At 39.2% G+C, this 13338-nt stretch overlaps 2 protein-coding genes across 4 annotated transcripts in view; one reads left to right on the forward strand and one right to left on the reverse strand.

Annotated features, from left to right (window-relative positions):
* LOC136181106 (NLR family CARD domain-containing protein 3-like) overlaps positions 1 to 13338 on the forward strand; it is a 494962-nt gene that overhangs the window by 439783 nt on the left and 41841 nt on the right. The gene's annotated exons all lie outside the window — the stretch shown is intronic.
* The window catches only part of LOC136181091 (NLR family CARD domain-containing protein 3-like), a 156058-nt gene that overhangs the window by 140315 nt on the left and 2405 nt on the right, over positions 1 to 13338 (reverse strand). For 2 of the 3 annotated variants that reach the window (XM_065961365.1, XM_065961373.1), the window contains exons 5-7: positions 11444 to 13247; positions 11164 to 11337; positions 10895 to 11068 (exon numbers count right to left, since the gene is read on the reverse strand). In XM_065961365.1, coding sequence (XP_065817437.1) covers positions 10895 to 11068; positions 11164 to 11337; positions 11444 to 13247 — 2152 coding nt within the window. Of the gene's footprint in view, positions 1 to 3640; positions 6295 to 9987; positions 10035 to 10154; positions 10323 to 10894; positions 11069 to 11163; positions 11338 to 11443; positions 13248 to 13338 lie in introns of those variants that run through there. The other variant, XM_065961377.1, reaches the window with a different exon arrangement.

The raw sequence follows: 13338 nt of genomic DNA on the forward strand, positions 1-13338 counted from the left end.
GAAAATCTAATTATAACTTTTACTAGCCCTTCAATACAAGCTATATTACACATGTAATTGAGAGGGTGATGTTTTTATATTCAAATAAGAGCAAAGGCACATCTCTAATTTAAATATTTCTGTATTATCTTCTAGGTGTCTCCAGATGAGATGGCGGTGTAAAATCTGTGGCTTCATAGCGACGACAAGGGGTGATCTTCTGACCCATTACAGACTACAGCACAGGACATTTGAAATTGGAAATCCGGTACCTTGTCTTGTTCATGATTGTCCATGCTCCTTTAAAACTTTGAATGCCCTACGCACACATCTTTCAAGATATCATCCAGAAGATGAAACTAGAGGGCCAGGAGTCATCTTCTGTTTTACATGTTTAATTTGCTCAACTCAACATCCCTCTAAAAAAGAATATTTTCTTCACCTTGGTAATCACCTGAGGAGATATGAAACTGTAGAGTGTGTTTTTGTTGGATGCACATCTTTTGTTGGCATCATCTTCTGTATGTTAAAGGCTGCTTGAAATGCTGTACCTTTAATAAAGTCTGATAAAAAGTGTTACTTTCGTCAAGCATTAAATGTCATTGTATCTTACTTAAGTAATATTTATTCTGTATTTTCTGATCGACTAATTCTAATCTCACACTAAAATGTAGGTCATAACGCGAACATGTATGTAATTGCCAAGAAATTATTATATTTACATTTTAATTAATTTTATTAAGGAAAATTAAAAAATGCATTGAATATAAAGATTAGTATTACTCAATTTTATATCATTTATATATCAAATTTAATTATTTATATCAGTACCTTTTACTAATTTAGACATTTCTCTTATTGATATCTACTTAATCTTTTTGTTTAAATTTGGTTAATTTATTTTTGTGCTTTATTTGAATCTACTCAATTTAAACAAGTAATTCAAAAGGATTTGAGTAACATTAACTTAACTTTTAACATAGTTAGATTAAATTAATAATATTGCATGCAATCTGTTGCCTCAATTTTATAGAGTAGTTATGGTGTATCTTTTTTTTTTACAGTGTAGTTAAAGTTAAACAACTTTCGACTTGCTCAAAACATTCAATTATTTTCTGAATTGTAACCCTTTAAATGCAAAGTTATTAGTTGAATGATGATTAGAGTCTTGGATATGTGACAAACTAGTAACAAAGTTGATTTGATTGCATTAGTCTTTTCTATTTAACCTCTGGACACCTTGGTTGCCAAAATGTTCTCACAAAATCTGCAATAAAATGATCAATATTTGCTTTTGTATTTTGCTGTTTTCTACACTTTCTATGAGCTTCTTGTTGTGCAGATCTTGTTTTTACTAAGCAGTCTTTGTTTTTCTTTTGTTTTTATTGTTTCTCAACAATAGTCAAAGAGCCGATTTCTTCTGTCGTTGTCAGATGCTTCAAAGGAGGCTTTGCCCGAGAACAGGTACTTAACTTTATTTGGATGCATTTCTTTGTTTCTTCTATTTTGTAAAATATTTGTATTAATATTTTGTGTTCACTCTATATTATAAAACGCCCATTGTTTCACAAATGCTCATCTTCTCTCTCCAGATGCAATCATAAAACAATTAACCGGTTTCCAACGGTGGCGCTGCTCTGTAGCGACCCGGGCTGCCTCGTGCTAAGAACCCAAAGTATTTATATACTTAATAATGTTATCGTTTTATGTTCGATGTGAAGGATGATGTTGATGTTTTTTTTTATTGCTGCAGCACAGGTGAAGAGCTGAAGACAAATTTCTCACTTTGTGAGACAATAAAGTTAATCCTGTCCCCTGCTATCCCTCGGCCATCTGTGACCACTTCTACTCCCTGCACTGTTTGATATTGTTTGTTCTGTTAAACTAGTTATTTGTATTTATTTATATGAAATATTAGAGTTATTACCATTTTATTCATGTTTGTTTAGAAGTAAATTAAATAAATTCTGTTGAATATAAAGATGTATGAATGTTTTCATTAAGTCTATGAATATTGTCTTTGATGGTTAAACTCTGCAATATAAGGGGCAACCGCTGAAATCTGCATAAATACAAATTTCTTGCAATAAATTCTGACTACAGCGATGTGATTGTTGGAAATCTTTTCATTGGGATAACAATGCAACTGAATTTACTTACACAGCCCTATAGCCTACCCTGACCTATGTTTTAATTCTGTTCTTTTAAAGGAGGATTATTATGATTCCAAAGAGGTGGAGAATCTCAAGTCCCTGGAAGAAATATGACTGCAGACTTTCACTTTAAACTTGAAAAATAAGGAACTGAAGACTGGTAAGAGACCACGTAGGTGCTCAGAGTGCAGTAAAAGATTTAACGTAAAAGGAATCTTGACCAGACACATGATGATTCACACTGGAGAAAAACCCTTCAGCTGCTCTCAATGTGAGAAAGTATTTACCCATAAGGTCAGTCTGACATGTCACATGGCAATTCACAGAGAGAAATCCTTTAGATGCTCTGAGTGTGGTAAAACAATTTAGACAAAAGTGGGGTCTGAAGTCACACATGTTAGATCACACAGGAGAAAAAGCCTTCAGCTGCTCTGTTTGCAGTAAAGGTTTTTCCCAAAGAGGAAATCTGACCAGACACATGTTAGTCCACACTGGAGAGAAATGTTAATCCTGTGCAATGGTAAAACTGATCCAGAGGAATCCAAGTTAACAACATCACTAATCTGTATTCATAAGTATGTATTGACCAACAGATGTATAAGTGCAGTTATAAAGGGATATAAGACAATTCTGTTGACAGAAATCTGTCTCTACTTTTTTGACATTGATGTTTTGTTGCTGACATATGAACCTGTAAGTTGGGAGCAGCTATGACGTTTGAATTGAAAGGGTTTATATGAAACAGTTACAGTGTAAGGATCCTTCTTCTCTCCTGATATCTTCTCTTATTTCTGTCACTCTGTTTCCTTGGAGGCCTCTGTGTTGGGTAGCACAAGTTCTTCAGACAGCTCATGTGTAACCTTGTAATAAATAAACTGATGTAGAGTGAGAAAGACTTTCATCTACTTGTGTTATTTTGTGTCGAGTGTCTAAAGTGTCTTTGGTAAAGAAAAGGAGTTCAGCAGATCCTGATGCAGAGCGACCACAGTCAGGTCAGGTCGATGTCGATTTCACTGAAAACCTGTAAGCCTTAATAAGAATCCTGCAGTCAGAATACAAAATAAAGAAAATCACAAACTGAATGATAACACCTGTAGATGTCATCTGGCATTCTGGATTTACTCAACATACTGTTAGAAGAAATGATAGAGATGCATTATAGCCTTCAGTGTGTGTAACTAAATGGTATATGGAAAAAAACACTTCAATGGTGTGTTTATTTGTTCTGTTATCATTTCTCTCTTTGGCTTCCTTTTTGCTGCTTCACTGCTTTTTATACACTTTCAGCTAAGAGGAAAATGATTCTTCGATTGGTTTTGGCGCTATCCAATTCCCACGGTAACCTGACTCGTCATCAATCTTAAAACTTTTCTTATTTCAATAAAAGTAACTGCTTTCATTTATCAATATTTCACCTCCAAGCAGACCCTTATTCTAAAAGACTGAACACATTGGTTTGGGTTAGGCCACGATAGTAAAAGAGTTCGAAGAGGAGACTTTAATGCAGCGAGGTTACAACTGTTTATTGTGTGTGGTTCTGAAAAGGAAGGAAAATATCTATGAACAAAATTCTTCCCATATACATTCATATTATAATTGTAAAGTAATCTGGGGAAGCAGTTTTCCACTTATACAATGTTAACCATGCATCTTTTAGCATCCTTACCTTCCTTTTTCTCATTTTAACACCAAACAACACAAATCAGAATTTAAGTTAATATCACCATTAAATGAATCTGAATTTTAGTATCTATTCAGTTCTTTATCTTTTGTTTACAATTTAAACAAACCAGTTAAATGTGTTCAATATTAATTATTATTTACCCTTCTAATTTAATTGTTTCCTGTGAACACTACACTATAAAACCAGAATGCAGAGTGCATCACTATGAAATAAACAGCCTACATTAAATACATGTCACCATTCAAACATTCTGAACAGATAATTACCAAAGAACACAGCACACTTACCAAAGGTATCTCTGCTGTCTTCCTTTCATTGAATTCAGCCTGAAAGTGTCTCAGCCTCTCACCTCACTCCTGCTCTCACACACACCGCTGACACTCCTGTCTGTCAGTTAGAGCCACTCAGCAGGTTTACACACCTGGCTCACAAAGGTTACCTGATTTCCTGACCTGCTCAGTGCTGCTCTCCAGTGTTCAATACAAACTTTAAATAAAGGCTGACAACAGAGATAACCTGATAAGTAATAATAAAGCTGATTAACCTTTAAACACAAAGTAAATAAAAGCATATTAATATTTACATTTTCAGATTGTCCTTAGATTTTAACAAAACAAAGACTGATTTAAAAAAATCCCCCAGACACCAAACATTTGTTATATGGAAAATAACATTTTTTTGTGTGTTTTTTTCATTAAGAATATTATCATTATGTAATCAAACTGTCAATTAAAGGGTTCAAAATCCTGATAATTATTCAATATTTGATCGTTTTGATCAGGACTGAAGTTGATCAAAAGATTTAACCCAAAAAAGCAGAAAAAAAATTAATCTGTACTATTTTTATAGCAGTTTTTGGAAGTGAACATTTTTGTCCTTAATGACTCAAGAGGGTAGTACATTTTAAATCTGATGCTACACAAAAACTAATAATGCATTAAAGTCAATATTTTGTATAATCTTTGACATATCCAAGACTGATTTTTAAAAAATCCCCAGCCACCAAATATTTGTTATATGGAAAATAACTTTTTTTTTCATAAACAACAACAGTGATCAAGTAATGAAATTGGCATGTAAAGGGTTAAAATTCTCAAAATGACTGAATGTTTGGTAGTTTTGAGCAGGGTGAAAGTTATTTAAGAGATTTATGCAGAAAGAAGCAACAAAAAAAAAGTAATCTGTTCTATTTTTATAGCAGTTTTTTGGAAGTGGACATTTTTGTCCTTAATGACTGAAGAGGGTAGTAAATTAAACTGATGCCTGAGGGTTTAAAGTGTGTCTTATACAGCAGATTTGATGGTAACAACAGCTTATTTCAAGGACCTTCATATAAAGTGTTACCCAAGAAGAACTTAGACTGAAGTTCTGTCTGTGTTTAAACGGATGTCATGAAACTCTTTAACCAGAGCTGTCTCAGTGCTGTGGTTTGGTCCAAAACCTGACTGGAAGACATCCAAACAGTTGTTCAATATCAAGAAGTTATTTAACTTCTGAAACACAGCTTTGTCTATCATTTGACCTAACAGAGGAAGATTTGATATAGGCCTGTAATTATTCATTATTGTCTAGATTGTTCTTTTCTAGTAGTGGCTTGATGACTGCTGTTTTCAGGGCCTGTGGGAAGACACCTGAGAGACAAGTTTACCATTTGTAACAGATCTGGAGCCATGACTCCTCCTCCTGCTGCCAATATCAAGACAGCAGGAGGAGGACTTTAATTGTTTAATTGTCACTTGTTTTTTATTGGTGAGATCAGAACAATACAGACATTAAAGAAGGGGGTCCATTGTTTTTCTGTAATGTAGAACATTTAACCCCCATTACCACCCCCACCCCCCATTATCACGCCCCCCAACCATGAAACAGACCAGCTGGACAGAGTGAACAGAGTCAGCTGATCTTCAGTCAGCAGTGTTTCTCAGACCGACAGACGACACAGAGACACTGAAGAACCACGAGACCAGAACCCAAACCCAGGATAGAGAGGTTCAGTGAATGTGGTGTTGAAGGTGTGGAGGTGGATCAGTGTGTCAGAGGAGACTCTGTAGAAGGACAGAGAGCCAGCAGGACAGTCCACATACACTGCTACTCTGTTAGAGACAGAGGAGGAGGAGGAGGAGGAAGAGGAGGAGGAGATCTTTGTTCTTATGTTATTGTAATAGACACAGTAACCTCCATCAGAGCAGATCAGACTCCAGGACTGATCATTAAATCCAAACCAACATTCATTCATACCTCCTCTCCTTCTGATTCCTCTGTAACTCACTGATACATAAACCTTCCCTCTCCACTCGACCTCCCAGTAACAGCGACCAGTCAGACCAGTCCTACACAGCAGCTGAGACCAGTATTCAAATCTGTCTGGATGATCAGGATATGACTGAAGCTCCTCCACATGTGTCACCTTCCTGTTGTTGTCAGACAGTTTCAGGTTTCTGCTCACTGTGTTTGTGTCCAGTTCCAGCTCACAGGCGTCTGATGGAGAGAACGAGACACAACACAGCTGCAGGTTATCATCTGTTCATTCATCAACAACTTTACTGACACTTACTGATAGGGGTGTAAAGGTACACGTACTCGGACCGGACCGTTTCAGTACAGGACTGATCCGAGAACGCGCGGAACAAAAGTGATTTAATCTGTGTTCCGACACGGACCACAAAGTGGAAGCACACCTCAGGGTGGAAGAAGGCTGTGGTTGCTAGTATGGGACACAGCTTTTAGTTAGTAACTTGTAAAAAAGTTCAAACATAAACTGTGCAGATTAGTAGTTCCTCAAGTCCTGTTGGTCTGGACAGTTGCATATAACCGTGATGGAGTTCTTTTTACAGACTTACTCTTAAGTTTTGTTTTAATTTTCAGCGATGATCCCGCACAAACTAAGAGCAAAAGGGGAGGGGGAGACGCGTCTGTGTGGGAGAATAACCTGCAGCATGATAGAATGAACACCTCCCTCCCCATTCCCACAATAATGGACAAAGAGACGTTGACAAGACGAGAGTAGTGTGCCGTTGTTGTTCAGCGGACATCGGGTACGTCACAGGCAACACGTCCAACTTATTAAAGCACTTGAAAAGGCACCACGTGAACGTAAACATCACTGCAACTAGGAAAAAACAGACAGCCTTTTGCTAGTAATTCTAAACCAAAGCCATAAAAAATGCCATTGAAGTTCTTATATCGACAGAGGGAAATATTAATAGTTCTGAAACTACACTGTCCCAGATGTGATTAGGTTTATTATGTGCTCAAAGAGCATTCAAAAAAGTGTTGCCTTCATAAACTAAAAGGTGGAAGTGTAATTATAAAGAAATATTTTTATATATAGGCTATATTAATGACTTCATTTCATTCTAAAATACTTTATTTCATTCATATCTTTTATTTATTGGAGACTCTTTTGGTTGAAGGAAGCAACATAAGTTTATTTTATGTTTTTGTTACAATGTTTAATTTAAAATGTTATTAAAAAATAACCTGAGCAGGTGTACAAGTCTGAACTGTCGATGCTGCACATAGTCCAATGTGAAAAAGGGAAATTATAAATGTTCCTAATAAAGAAAAAAAAGCGTTGCATCAGGTCCCTTTACTGTAGTGAAAATGTACCAAACCAAAGCTTCAAAACTGAGAACTGTACCGAACTGAAATGTTTGTGTACCGTTACACCCCTACTTACTGAGAGTCAATCAAACTTACAGTTCATATTCAGCACTGAATGATGTTTGACAGCACTGAAATGTAATAATCCACTTCTAATCAAGTTCAAATGGAGTTACCATGGCAGCCAGGAAGAATGGAGATCCAAATCAACAAACACATGCAGTGAATAAAGTCTGACTAATCAAAGTGCAGCACAAAGAATCTATGAACCATCTGCTGTCTCCAACTGTTCTGTCCTCAGAGGTCACATTCAGCACAAACAGGAGCCTCATTTCCACTTTCACTGTCACACACAATGTGATGGCAGCAGGAGTGTGCCACGTCCCTTTGTCCTGTCTAACTAGTTTTAAACTGTGTTTCTGAAGTCATGGAGACCATTTCTTTTCCATCAATCTAGGCTCTACAACATACATGTTTTTGTTTTAATTGAAATTTAACTGGACTGGATGAACAGATCGAAATCTGAAGAAACAGATGACAACTCAGTCCTTGTGAGTTTTTCTCTGCTTGTCTAAGGTGTAGGCCACGCCGTCCCGACCTCACCTGGCCACCTGGCGGCCTGCAGCTGACTTGTGTATTGTTGTTGGATGTTCCTGCTGGCCTGTACTATGGTGATCGTGGACTTTGCTGTGTGCCTTACTGTCTGCACAGCCAGAAGACGAGGAGGAGAGCTAGCTTATGTCTCTAAAGATATTCTGTTTCTATTTCATCACTGAATTCACGTCTGGATGTTTTTGAGGAGAGAACTTGATGTTGGAGACTCTGCATATTTACATGTTTATGAAAATGAACGTCAAATCAAAAATGATTTCTGCTGTTTTTAAAGTTGATGAGCTCCACGAGCTCGACTACGAGCAGCCGGCCAGCAGCCAACATCAAAATGTGAAATGTCACAAAAAGTGCATGTTGTAAAATATACATTTCTGTTGGATGTGATGAATGGTGATTTTCTATTCACTGGATTATCACTTTTATTTCAGTTTACATTTTTTATTTCATATTTAAACTCTCATGAGTTTCCATCACCCTCACTTTTATCATCACTTTGTGTTACTTCCAGCCCTCATCCTGTTGTAGTTTGAAAGGTTTAATCATAACAGAAACACAATCTGGACAGCAGCAGGCACAAACCAATAGTTATCTAACCTCTGAATTTAGCCAAGTCATAAGATCATGTTCTGATACACAAGACACAGACTAACACAAAGACCATAGAGCCTCCAGTTTTCATTAATATATTTCAATATCTTGCATTTATCATCAATTGTGATTTTTAGTTTTAATAAAGAGTTCACAGAGACATGGCGATGGCTTCACACATTTCACCTCCTCCATACTCAGCACATCTTCATCAGCTGCATGTATTTATTCTGTAAATAATTCAAGTGTGGACATTAAGTCGGGGCATCTCTGACACGATCATTAAGCCATATATTTGATCATAATTAGTCACAGAGCAGACGGAGATGCCCACGAAAATATGTGGCCAACAATTCAAAGTTTTTGTTGGTTGATCAAACCTTTGATTAATAATATGATAGAGTGAGGGAGAATGCTGACTGACGTGTCCTCTCTGCCACTATATGAAGAAATCAGTGTGGGTCCTGTAAACATGTAAACATTGCAGATATACTCGTGCGTAATGATGAACGGTGGATGTTTTGGCACATAGGACAGCGTGAATGCAGCAGCGACGTGGTGTCATTCTCTGAATTTTCTTCAGTTCGTGATCCTCCTGCTGCAGCAAACTACCGATATGTCCATTTTATCCTTCACTTCATTCACAAGTTCCTTTGTTTCAGTTTTCGTGATCCAACGCTGGAAACCTTTGATCTGCCCCCTCGTTTGGATGCATTTTCATTCACGAGCTGCTTTGCATTGACCGTTTATGGTTGAATGTGGGCGTGTAGAGGGCGGAACATGGGACTAATCTACGTGCGCACATTTCCAGGTGGATCGTGATTTATAAAGGGAACATTGCGTGCAGGTGTGCGTACGAACGGTTTTATAACTCTGAATCATTTTGTGCGCACGCCATTTCTGGGTTTTTGGCACACGTACATTTTTAGTATGAATTTTACGCACTCTTTTATAAATGAGACCCCTGGTCATTTTTAAAAACCTCCTCAAACACCATCTGTTCACCAAAGCATTCAGCCTCATCTAACACTCCCCTCAGCTGATCACCCACTCCCTTTCTCCTTCATTTGTTTGTCTCGTGTTTCTATCCTTTCTCTTCTCTGTTTGTGTTTTTCTATTCCTCTCTTGTTGTCTCCCATTACGCCCCCCCCCCCCCACACACACACACACACACTTTGTAAAGCATCCTTGGGTTTCATGAAAGGCGCTATATAAATCTAAGTTATTGTTATTAACTTCTCCAAGAGAAATAAACAAATCCTCTATTCACAAGCCATAGTCTCTGTCTGATTGTTCAAGAGCATTTACTCTTCTACACTCCAACATGTGCTGCTGTGTTCTGATGAAGAGAAATGAAAACACACTCACACTTCCTCAGACCAGGCTTCAGTCTGTGCAGTCCACTATGGTCCAACCTGGAGGAAGAAACCAGATCAGAATCTATTTCATACATCTTCATTTAAATCCAGCATCAGACAAGAAGCAGAGTTTATCATTCAGAAACAGTGAGACAGCTTCTGTGTGTCTGTCTGTACCTCAGTGTCTCCAGTCTGCAGTGTGGATCCTCCAGTCCAGCAGACAGCAGCTTCTCTCCTCGTTCTCCTGGATGATTGTAGCTCAGGTCCAGATGTGTCAGGGGGGAGGAGCTTAGAGCTGAGGCCAGAGACGCACAACCTTCTTCTGTGATCAGACAACCTGACAGACTACACACACACACACACACACACAAGCACACACACACGCGCACACACACACACACACACACACACACACACGCACACACATACACACACACAACATGCTTAACATCCATTGGTTCATTCTTCTCTGTTTTACCAGTAACATCCCGTCATAACCATGCAGCTGAACAGAATAGACTTCATAATCTGATACTAATCAATATTTACTCTGGTGACAAATAGTGAAGGTAAGACAGAGCGTGAGATAAACACACAGACTGCTTTGACATCAGCAGTGATGTAGAAACAGTTCTGAACTGTTTCATCTGAAATAAAGATTCTTTAGTTCTTTATGTTCCAAACATTATCCATGGTTTGTTTGTTGGTGGGGAAAGAACTTCATATTTAACTTTCTTTATTCCAGTCCAGCTTCCTCAGACTAAAAGACTGACAGCTATAGAACGAGCTCAGAGCTTTACAGCTTTAATGTGGAAACATACAGTCAACCTTTAAACCACCACCAAGGCCCTTTTAATAAATGATTCATCAAGAAAACATGATCTTAAAGGACTAATCTGGATCAGCAGCACACTAACCTGAGAGTGTCCAGTCTACAGAGTGGACTCTTTAATCCAGTAGACAGCAGCTTCACTCCTGAATCCTGCAGGTTGTTGTTGCTCAGGTCCAGCTCTCTCAGACTAGAGGGCTGGGAGCTGAGGACTGAGGACAGAGCTTCACAGCTTCTCTCTGAGAGGTTACAACCACTCAGCCTGAAGAGGATATGTTTGGTAAGTTAATCAAAATATCAAATAAACTAAGTACATTTAAGCTTATTGGGTAAACTTTCACATGAATAAGTCCTTACCTGAGCGTTTCCAGTGAACAGTGTAGACTCTTTAAACCACTACACAGCAGCTTCACTCCTGAATCCTGCAGGTTGTTGTTGCTCAGGTCCAGCTCTCTCAGACTAGAGGACTGGGAGCTGAGGACTGAGGACAGAGCTTCACAGCTTCTCTCTGAGAGGTTACAACCACTCAGCCTGAAGAGGATTCAGAAGAACACAAATGAAAGCAATTACAAACTATAGTTGTTATTTCTGAATGAAGAGAACTACATTTGAACTGGATAGTTATGTGAGCACATACAGAGCTTTGTTTGAAGCTTTGATCACAGGCAGCAGCCTCAGAAGAGCCTCCTCTGAAGCAGAGTATTTCTTCAGGTCAAACACGTCCAGATCTTTTTCTGATGACAGTAAGATGAAGACCAGAGCTGACCACTGAGCAGGAGACAGTTTATCTGTGGAGAGACGTCCTGATCTCAGGGACTGTTGGATCTCCTCCACTAGAGAACGATCATTCAGTTCATTCAGACAGTGGAACAGATTGATGCTTTTCTCTGCAGACAGATCCTCACTGATCTTCTCCTTCATGTACTTGACTGTTTTCTGATTAGTCTTTGAGCCACTTCCTGTGTGTGTCAGCAGACCTCGTATGAGATTCTGATTGGTCTCTAGAGAAAGACCGAGGAGGAAGCGGAGGAACAAGTCCAGGTGTCCATTAGGACTCTGCAAGGCCTGGTCCACAGCACTCTGATATAAAAGTGTTGGGTCAGGGTTTTCTCTGAATCCTTTAGACCACCTGGATGTTGTTTGTTCTTCTGACATCAGATTGTCTCCAGAGTTGATGAAGGTCAGATGGACATGAAGAGCAGCCAGAAACTCCTGAACACTCAGATGGATGAAGCAGAACACCTTGTCCTGGTACAGTCCTCTCTCCTCTTTAAAGATCTGTGTGAACACTCCTGAGTACACTGAGGCTGCTCTGATATCGATGCCACACTCTGTCAGGTCTGAGTCATAGAAGATCAGGTTTCCTTTCTGCAGCTGCTCAAAAGCCAGTTTTCCCAGAGACTTAATCATCTTCCTGCTCTCTGGACTCCAGTGTGGATCTGTCTCAGCTCCTCCATCATACTTGATGTTCTTCAGTTTGGACTGAACCACCAGGAAGTGGATGTACATCTCAGTCAGGGTCTTGGGCAGCTCTCCTCCCTCTCTGGTCTTCAGCACATCCTCCAGAACTGTAGCAGTGATCCAGCAGAAGACTGGGATGTGGCACATGATGTGGAGGCTTCTGGATGTCTTGATGTGGGAGATGATACTGCTGGCCTGATCCTCATTTCTGAACCTCTTCCTGAAGTACTCCTCCTTCTGTGGGTCAGTGAACCCTCTGACCTCTGTCACCATGCCAACACACTCAGGAGGGATCTGATTGGCTGCTGCAGGTCTTGTAGTTATCCAGAGGTGAGCAGAGGGAAGCAATTTCCCCCTGATGAGGTTAGTCAGCAGCACATCCACTGAGGTGGACTCTGTGACATCAGTCAGGGTCTCGTTGTTTTTAAAGTCCAGAGGAAGTCGACACTCATCCAGACCGTCAAAGATGAACACAACCTGGAACTCTTCAAACCTGCAGATTCCTGCTTCTTTGGTTTCAGGAAAGAAGTGATGAACAAGTTCCACCAGGCTGAACTTTTTCTTCTTCAGCACATTCAGCTCTCTGAAAGTGAATGGAAATGTGAACTGTATGTTCTGGTTGTCTTTGTCTTCAGCCCAGTCCAGAGTGAACTTCTGTGTTAAGATTGTTTTCCCGATGCCAGCCACTCCCTTTGTCATCACTGTTCTGATTGGTTCATCTCTTCCAGGTGAGACTTTCAAGATGTCTTCTTGTCTGATGGTTGTTTCTGGTCTGTGTGGTTTCCTGGATGCTGTTTCAATCTGTCTGACCTCGTGTTCATCATTGACCTCTCCAGTCCCTCCCTCTGTGATGTAGAGCTCTGTGTAGATCTGGTTCAGAAGGGTTGGGTTTCCTGCTTTAGCAATCCCCTCAAACACACACTGGAACTTCTCCTTCAGGTTAGATTTGAGGTATTTTTGGCACACTGCACCAAACGTTCCTGAATAAACAAATAGCTGAAATCATTGAACAGATCCTGATATAGATCACATGACTATCTGAGTTTGGAACTTTAAACCTCTTTGTCCTTT

The sequence above is a fragment of the Labrus bergylta genome, chromosome 2 (genome assembly GCF_963930695.1).
Source record: "Labrus bergylta chromosome 2, fLabBer1.1, whole genome shotgun sequence".
In the NCBI taxonomy this organism is placed as follows: domain Eukaryota; kingdom Metazoa; phylum Chordata; class Actinopteri; order Labriformes; family Labridae; genus Labrus; species Labrus bergylta.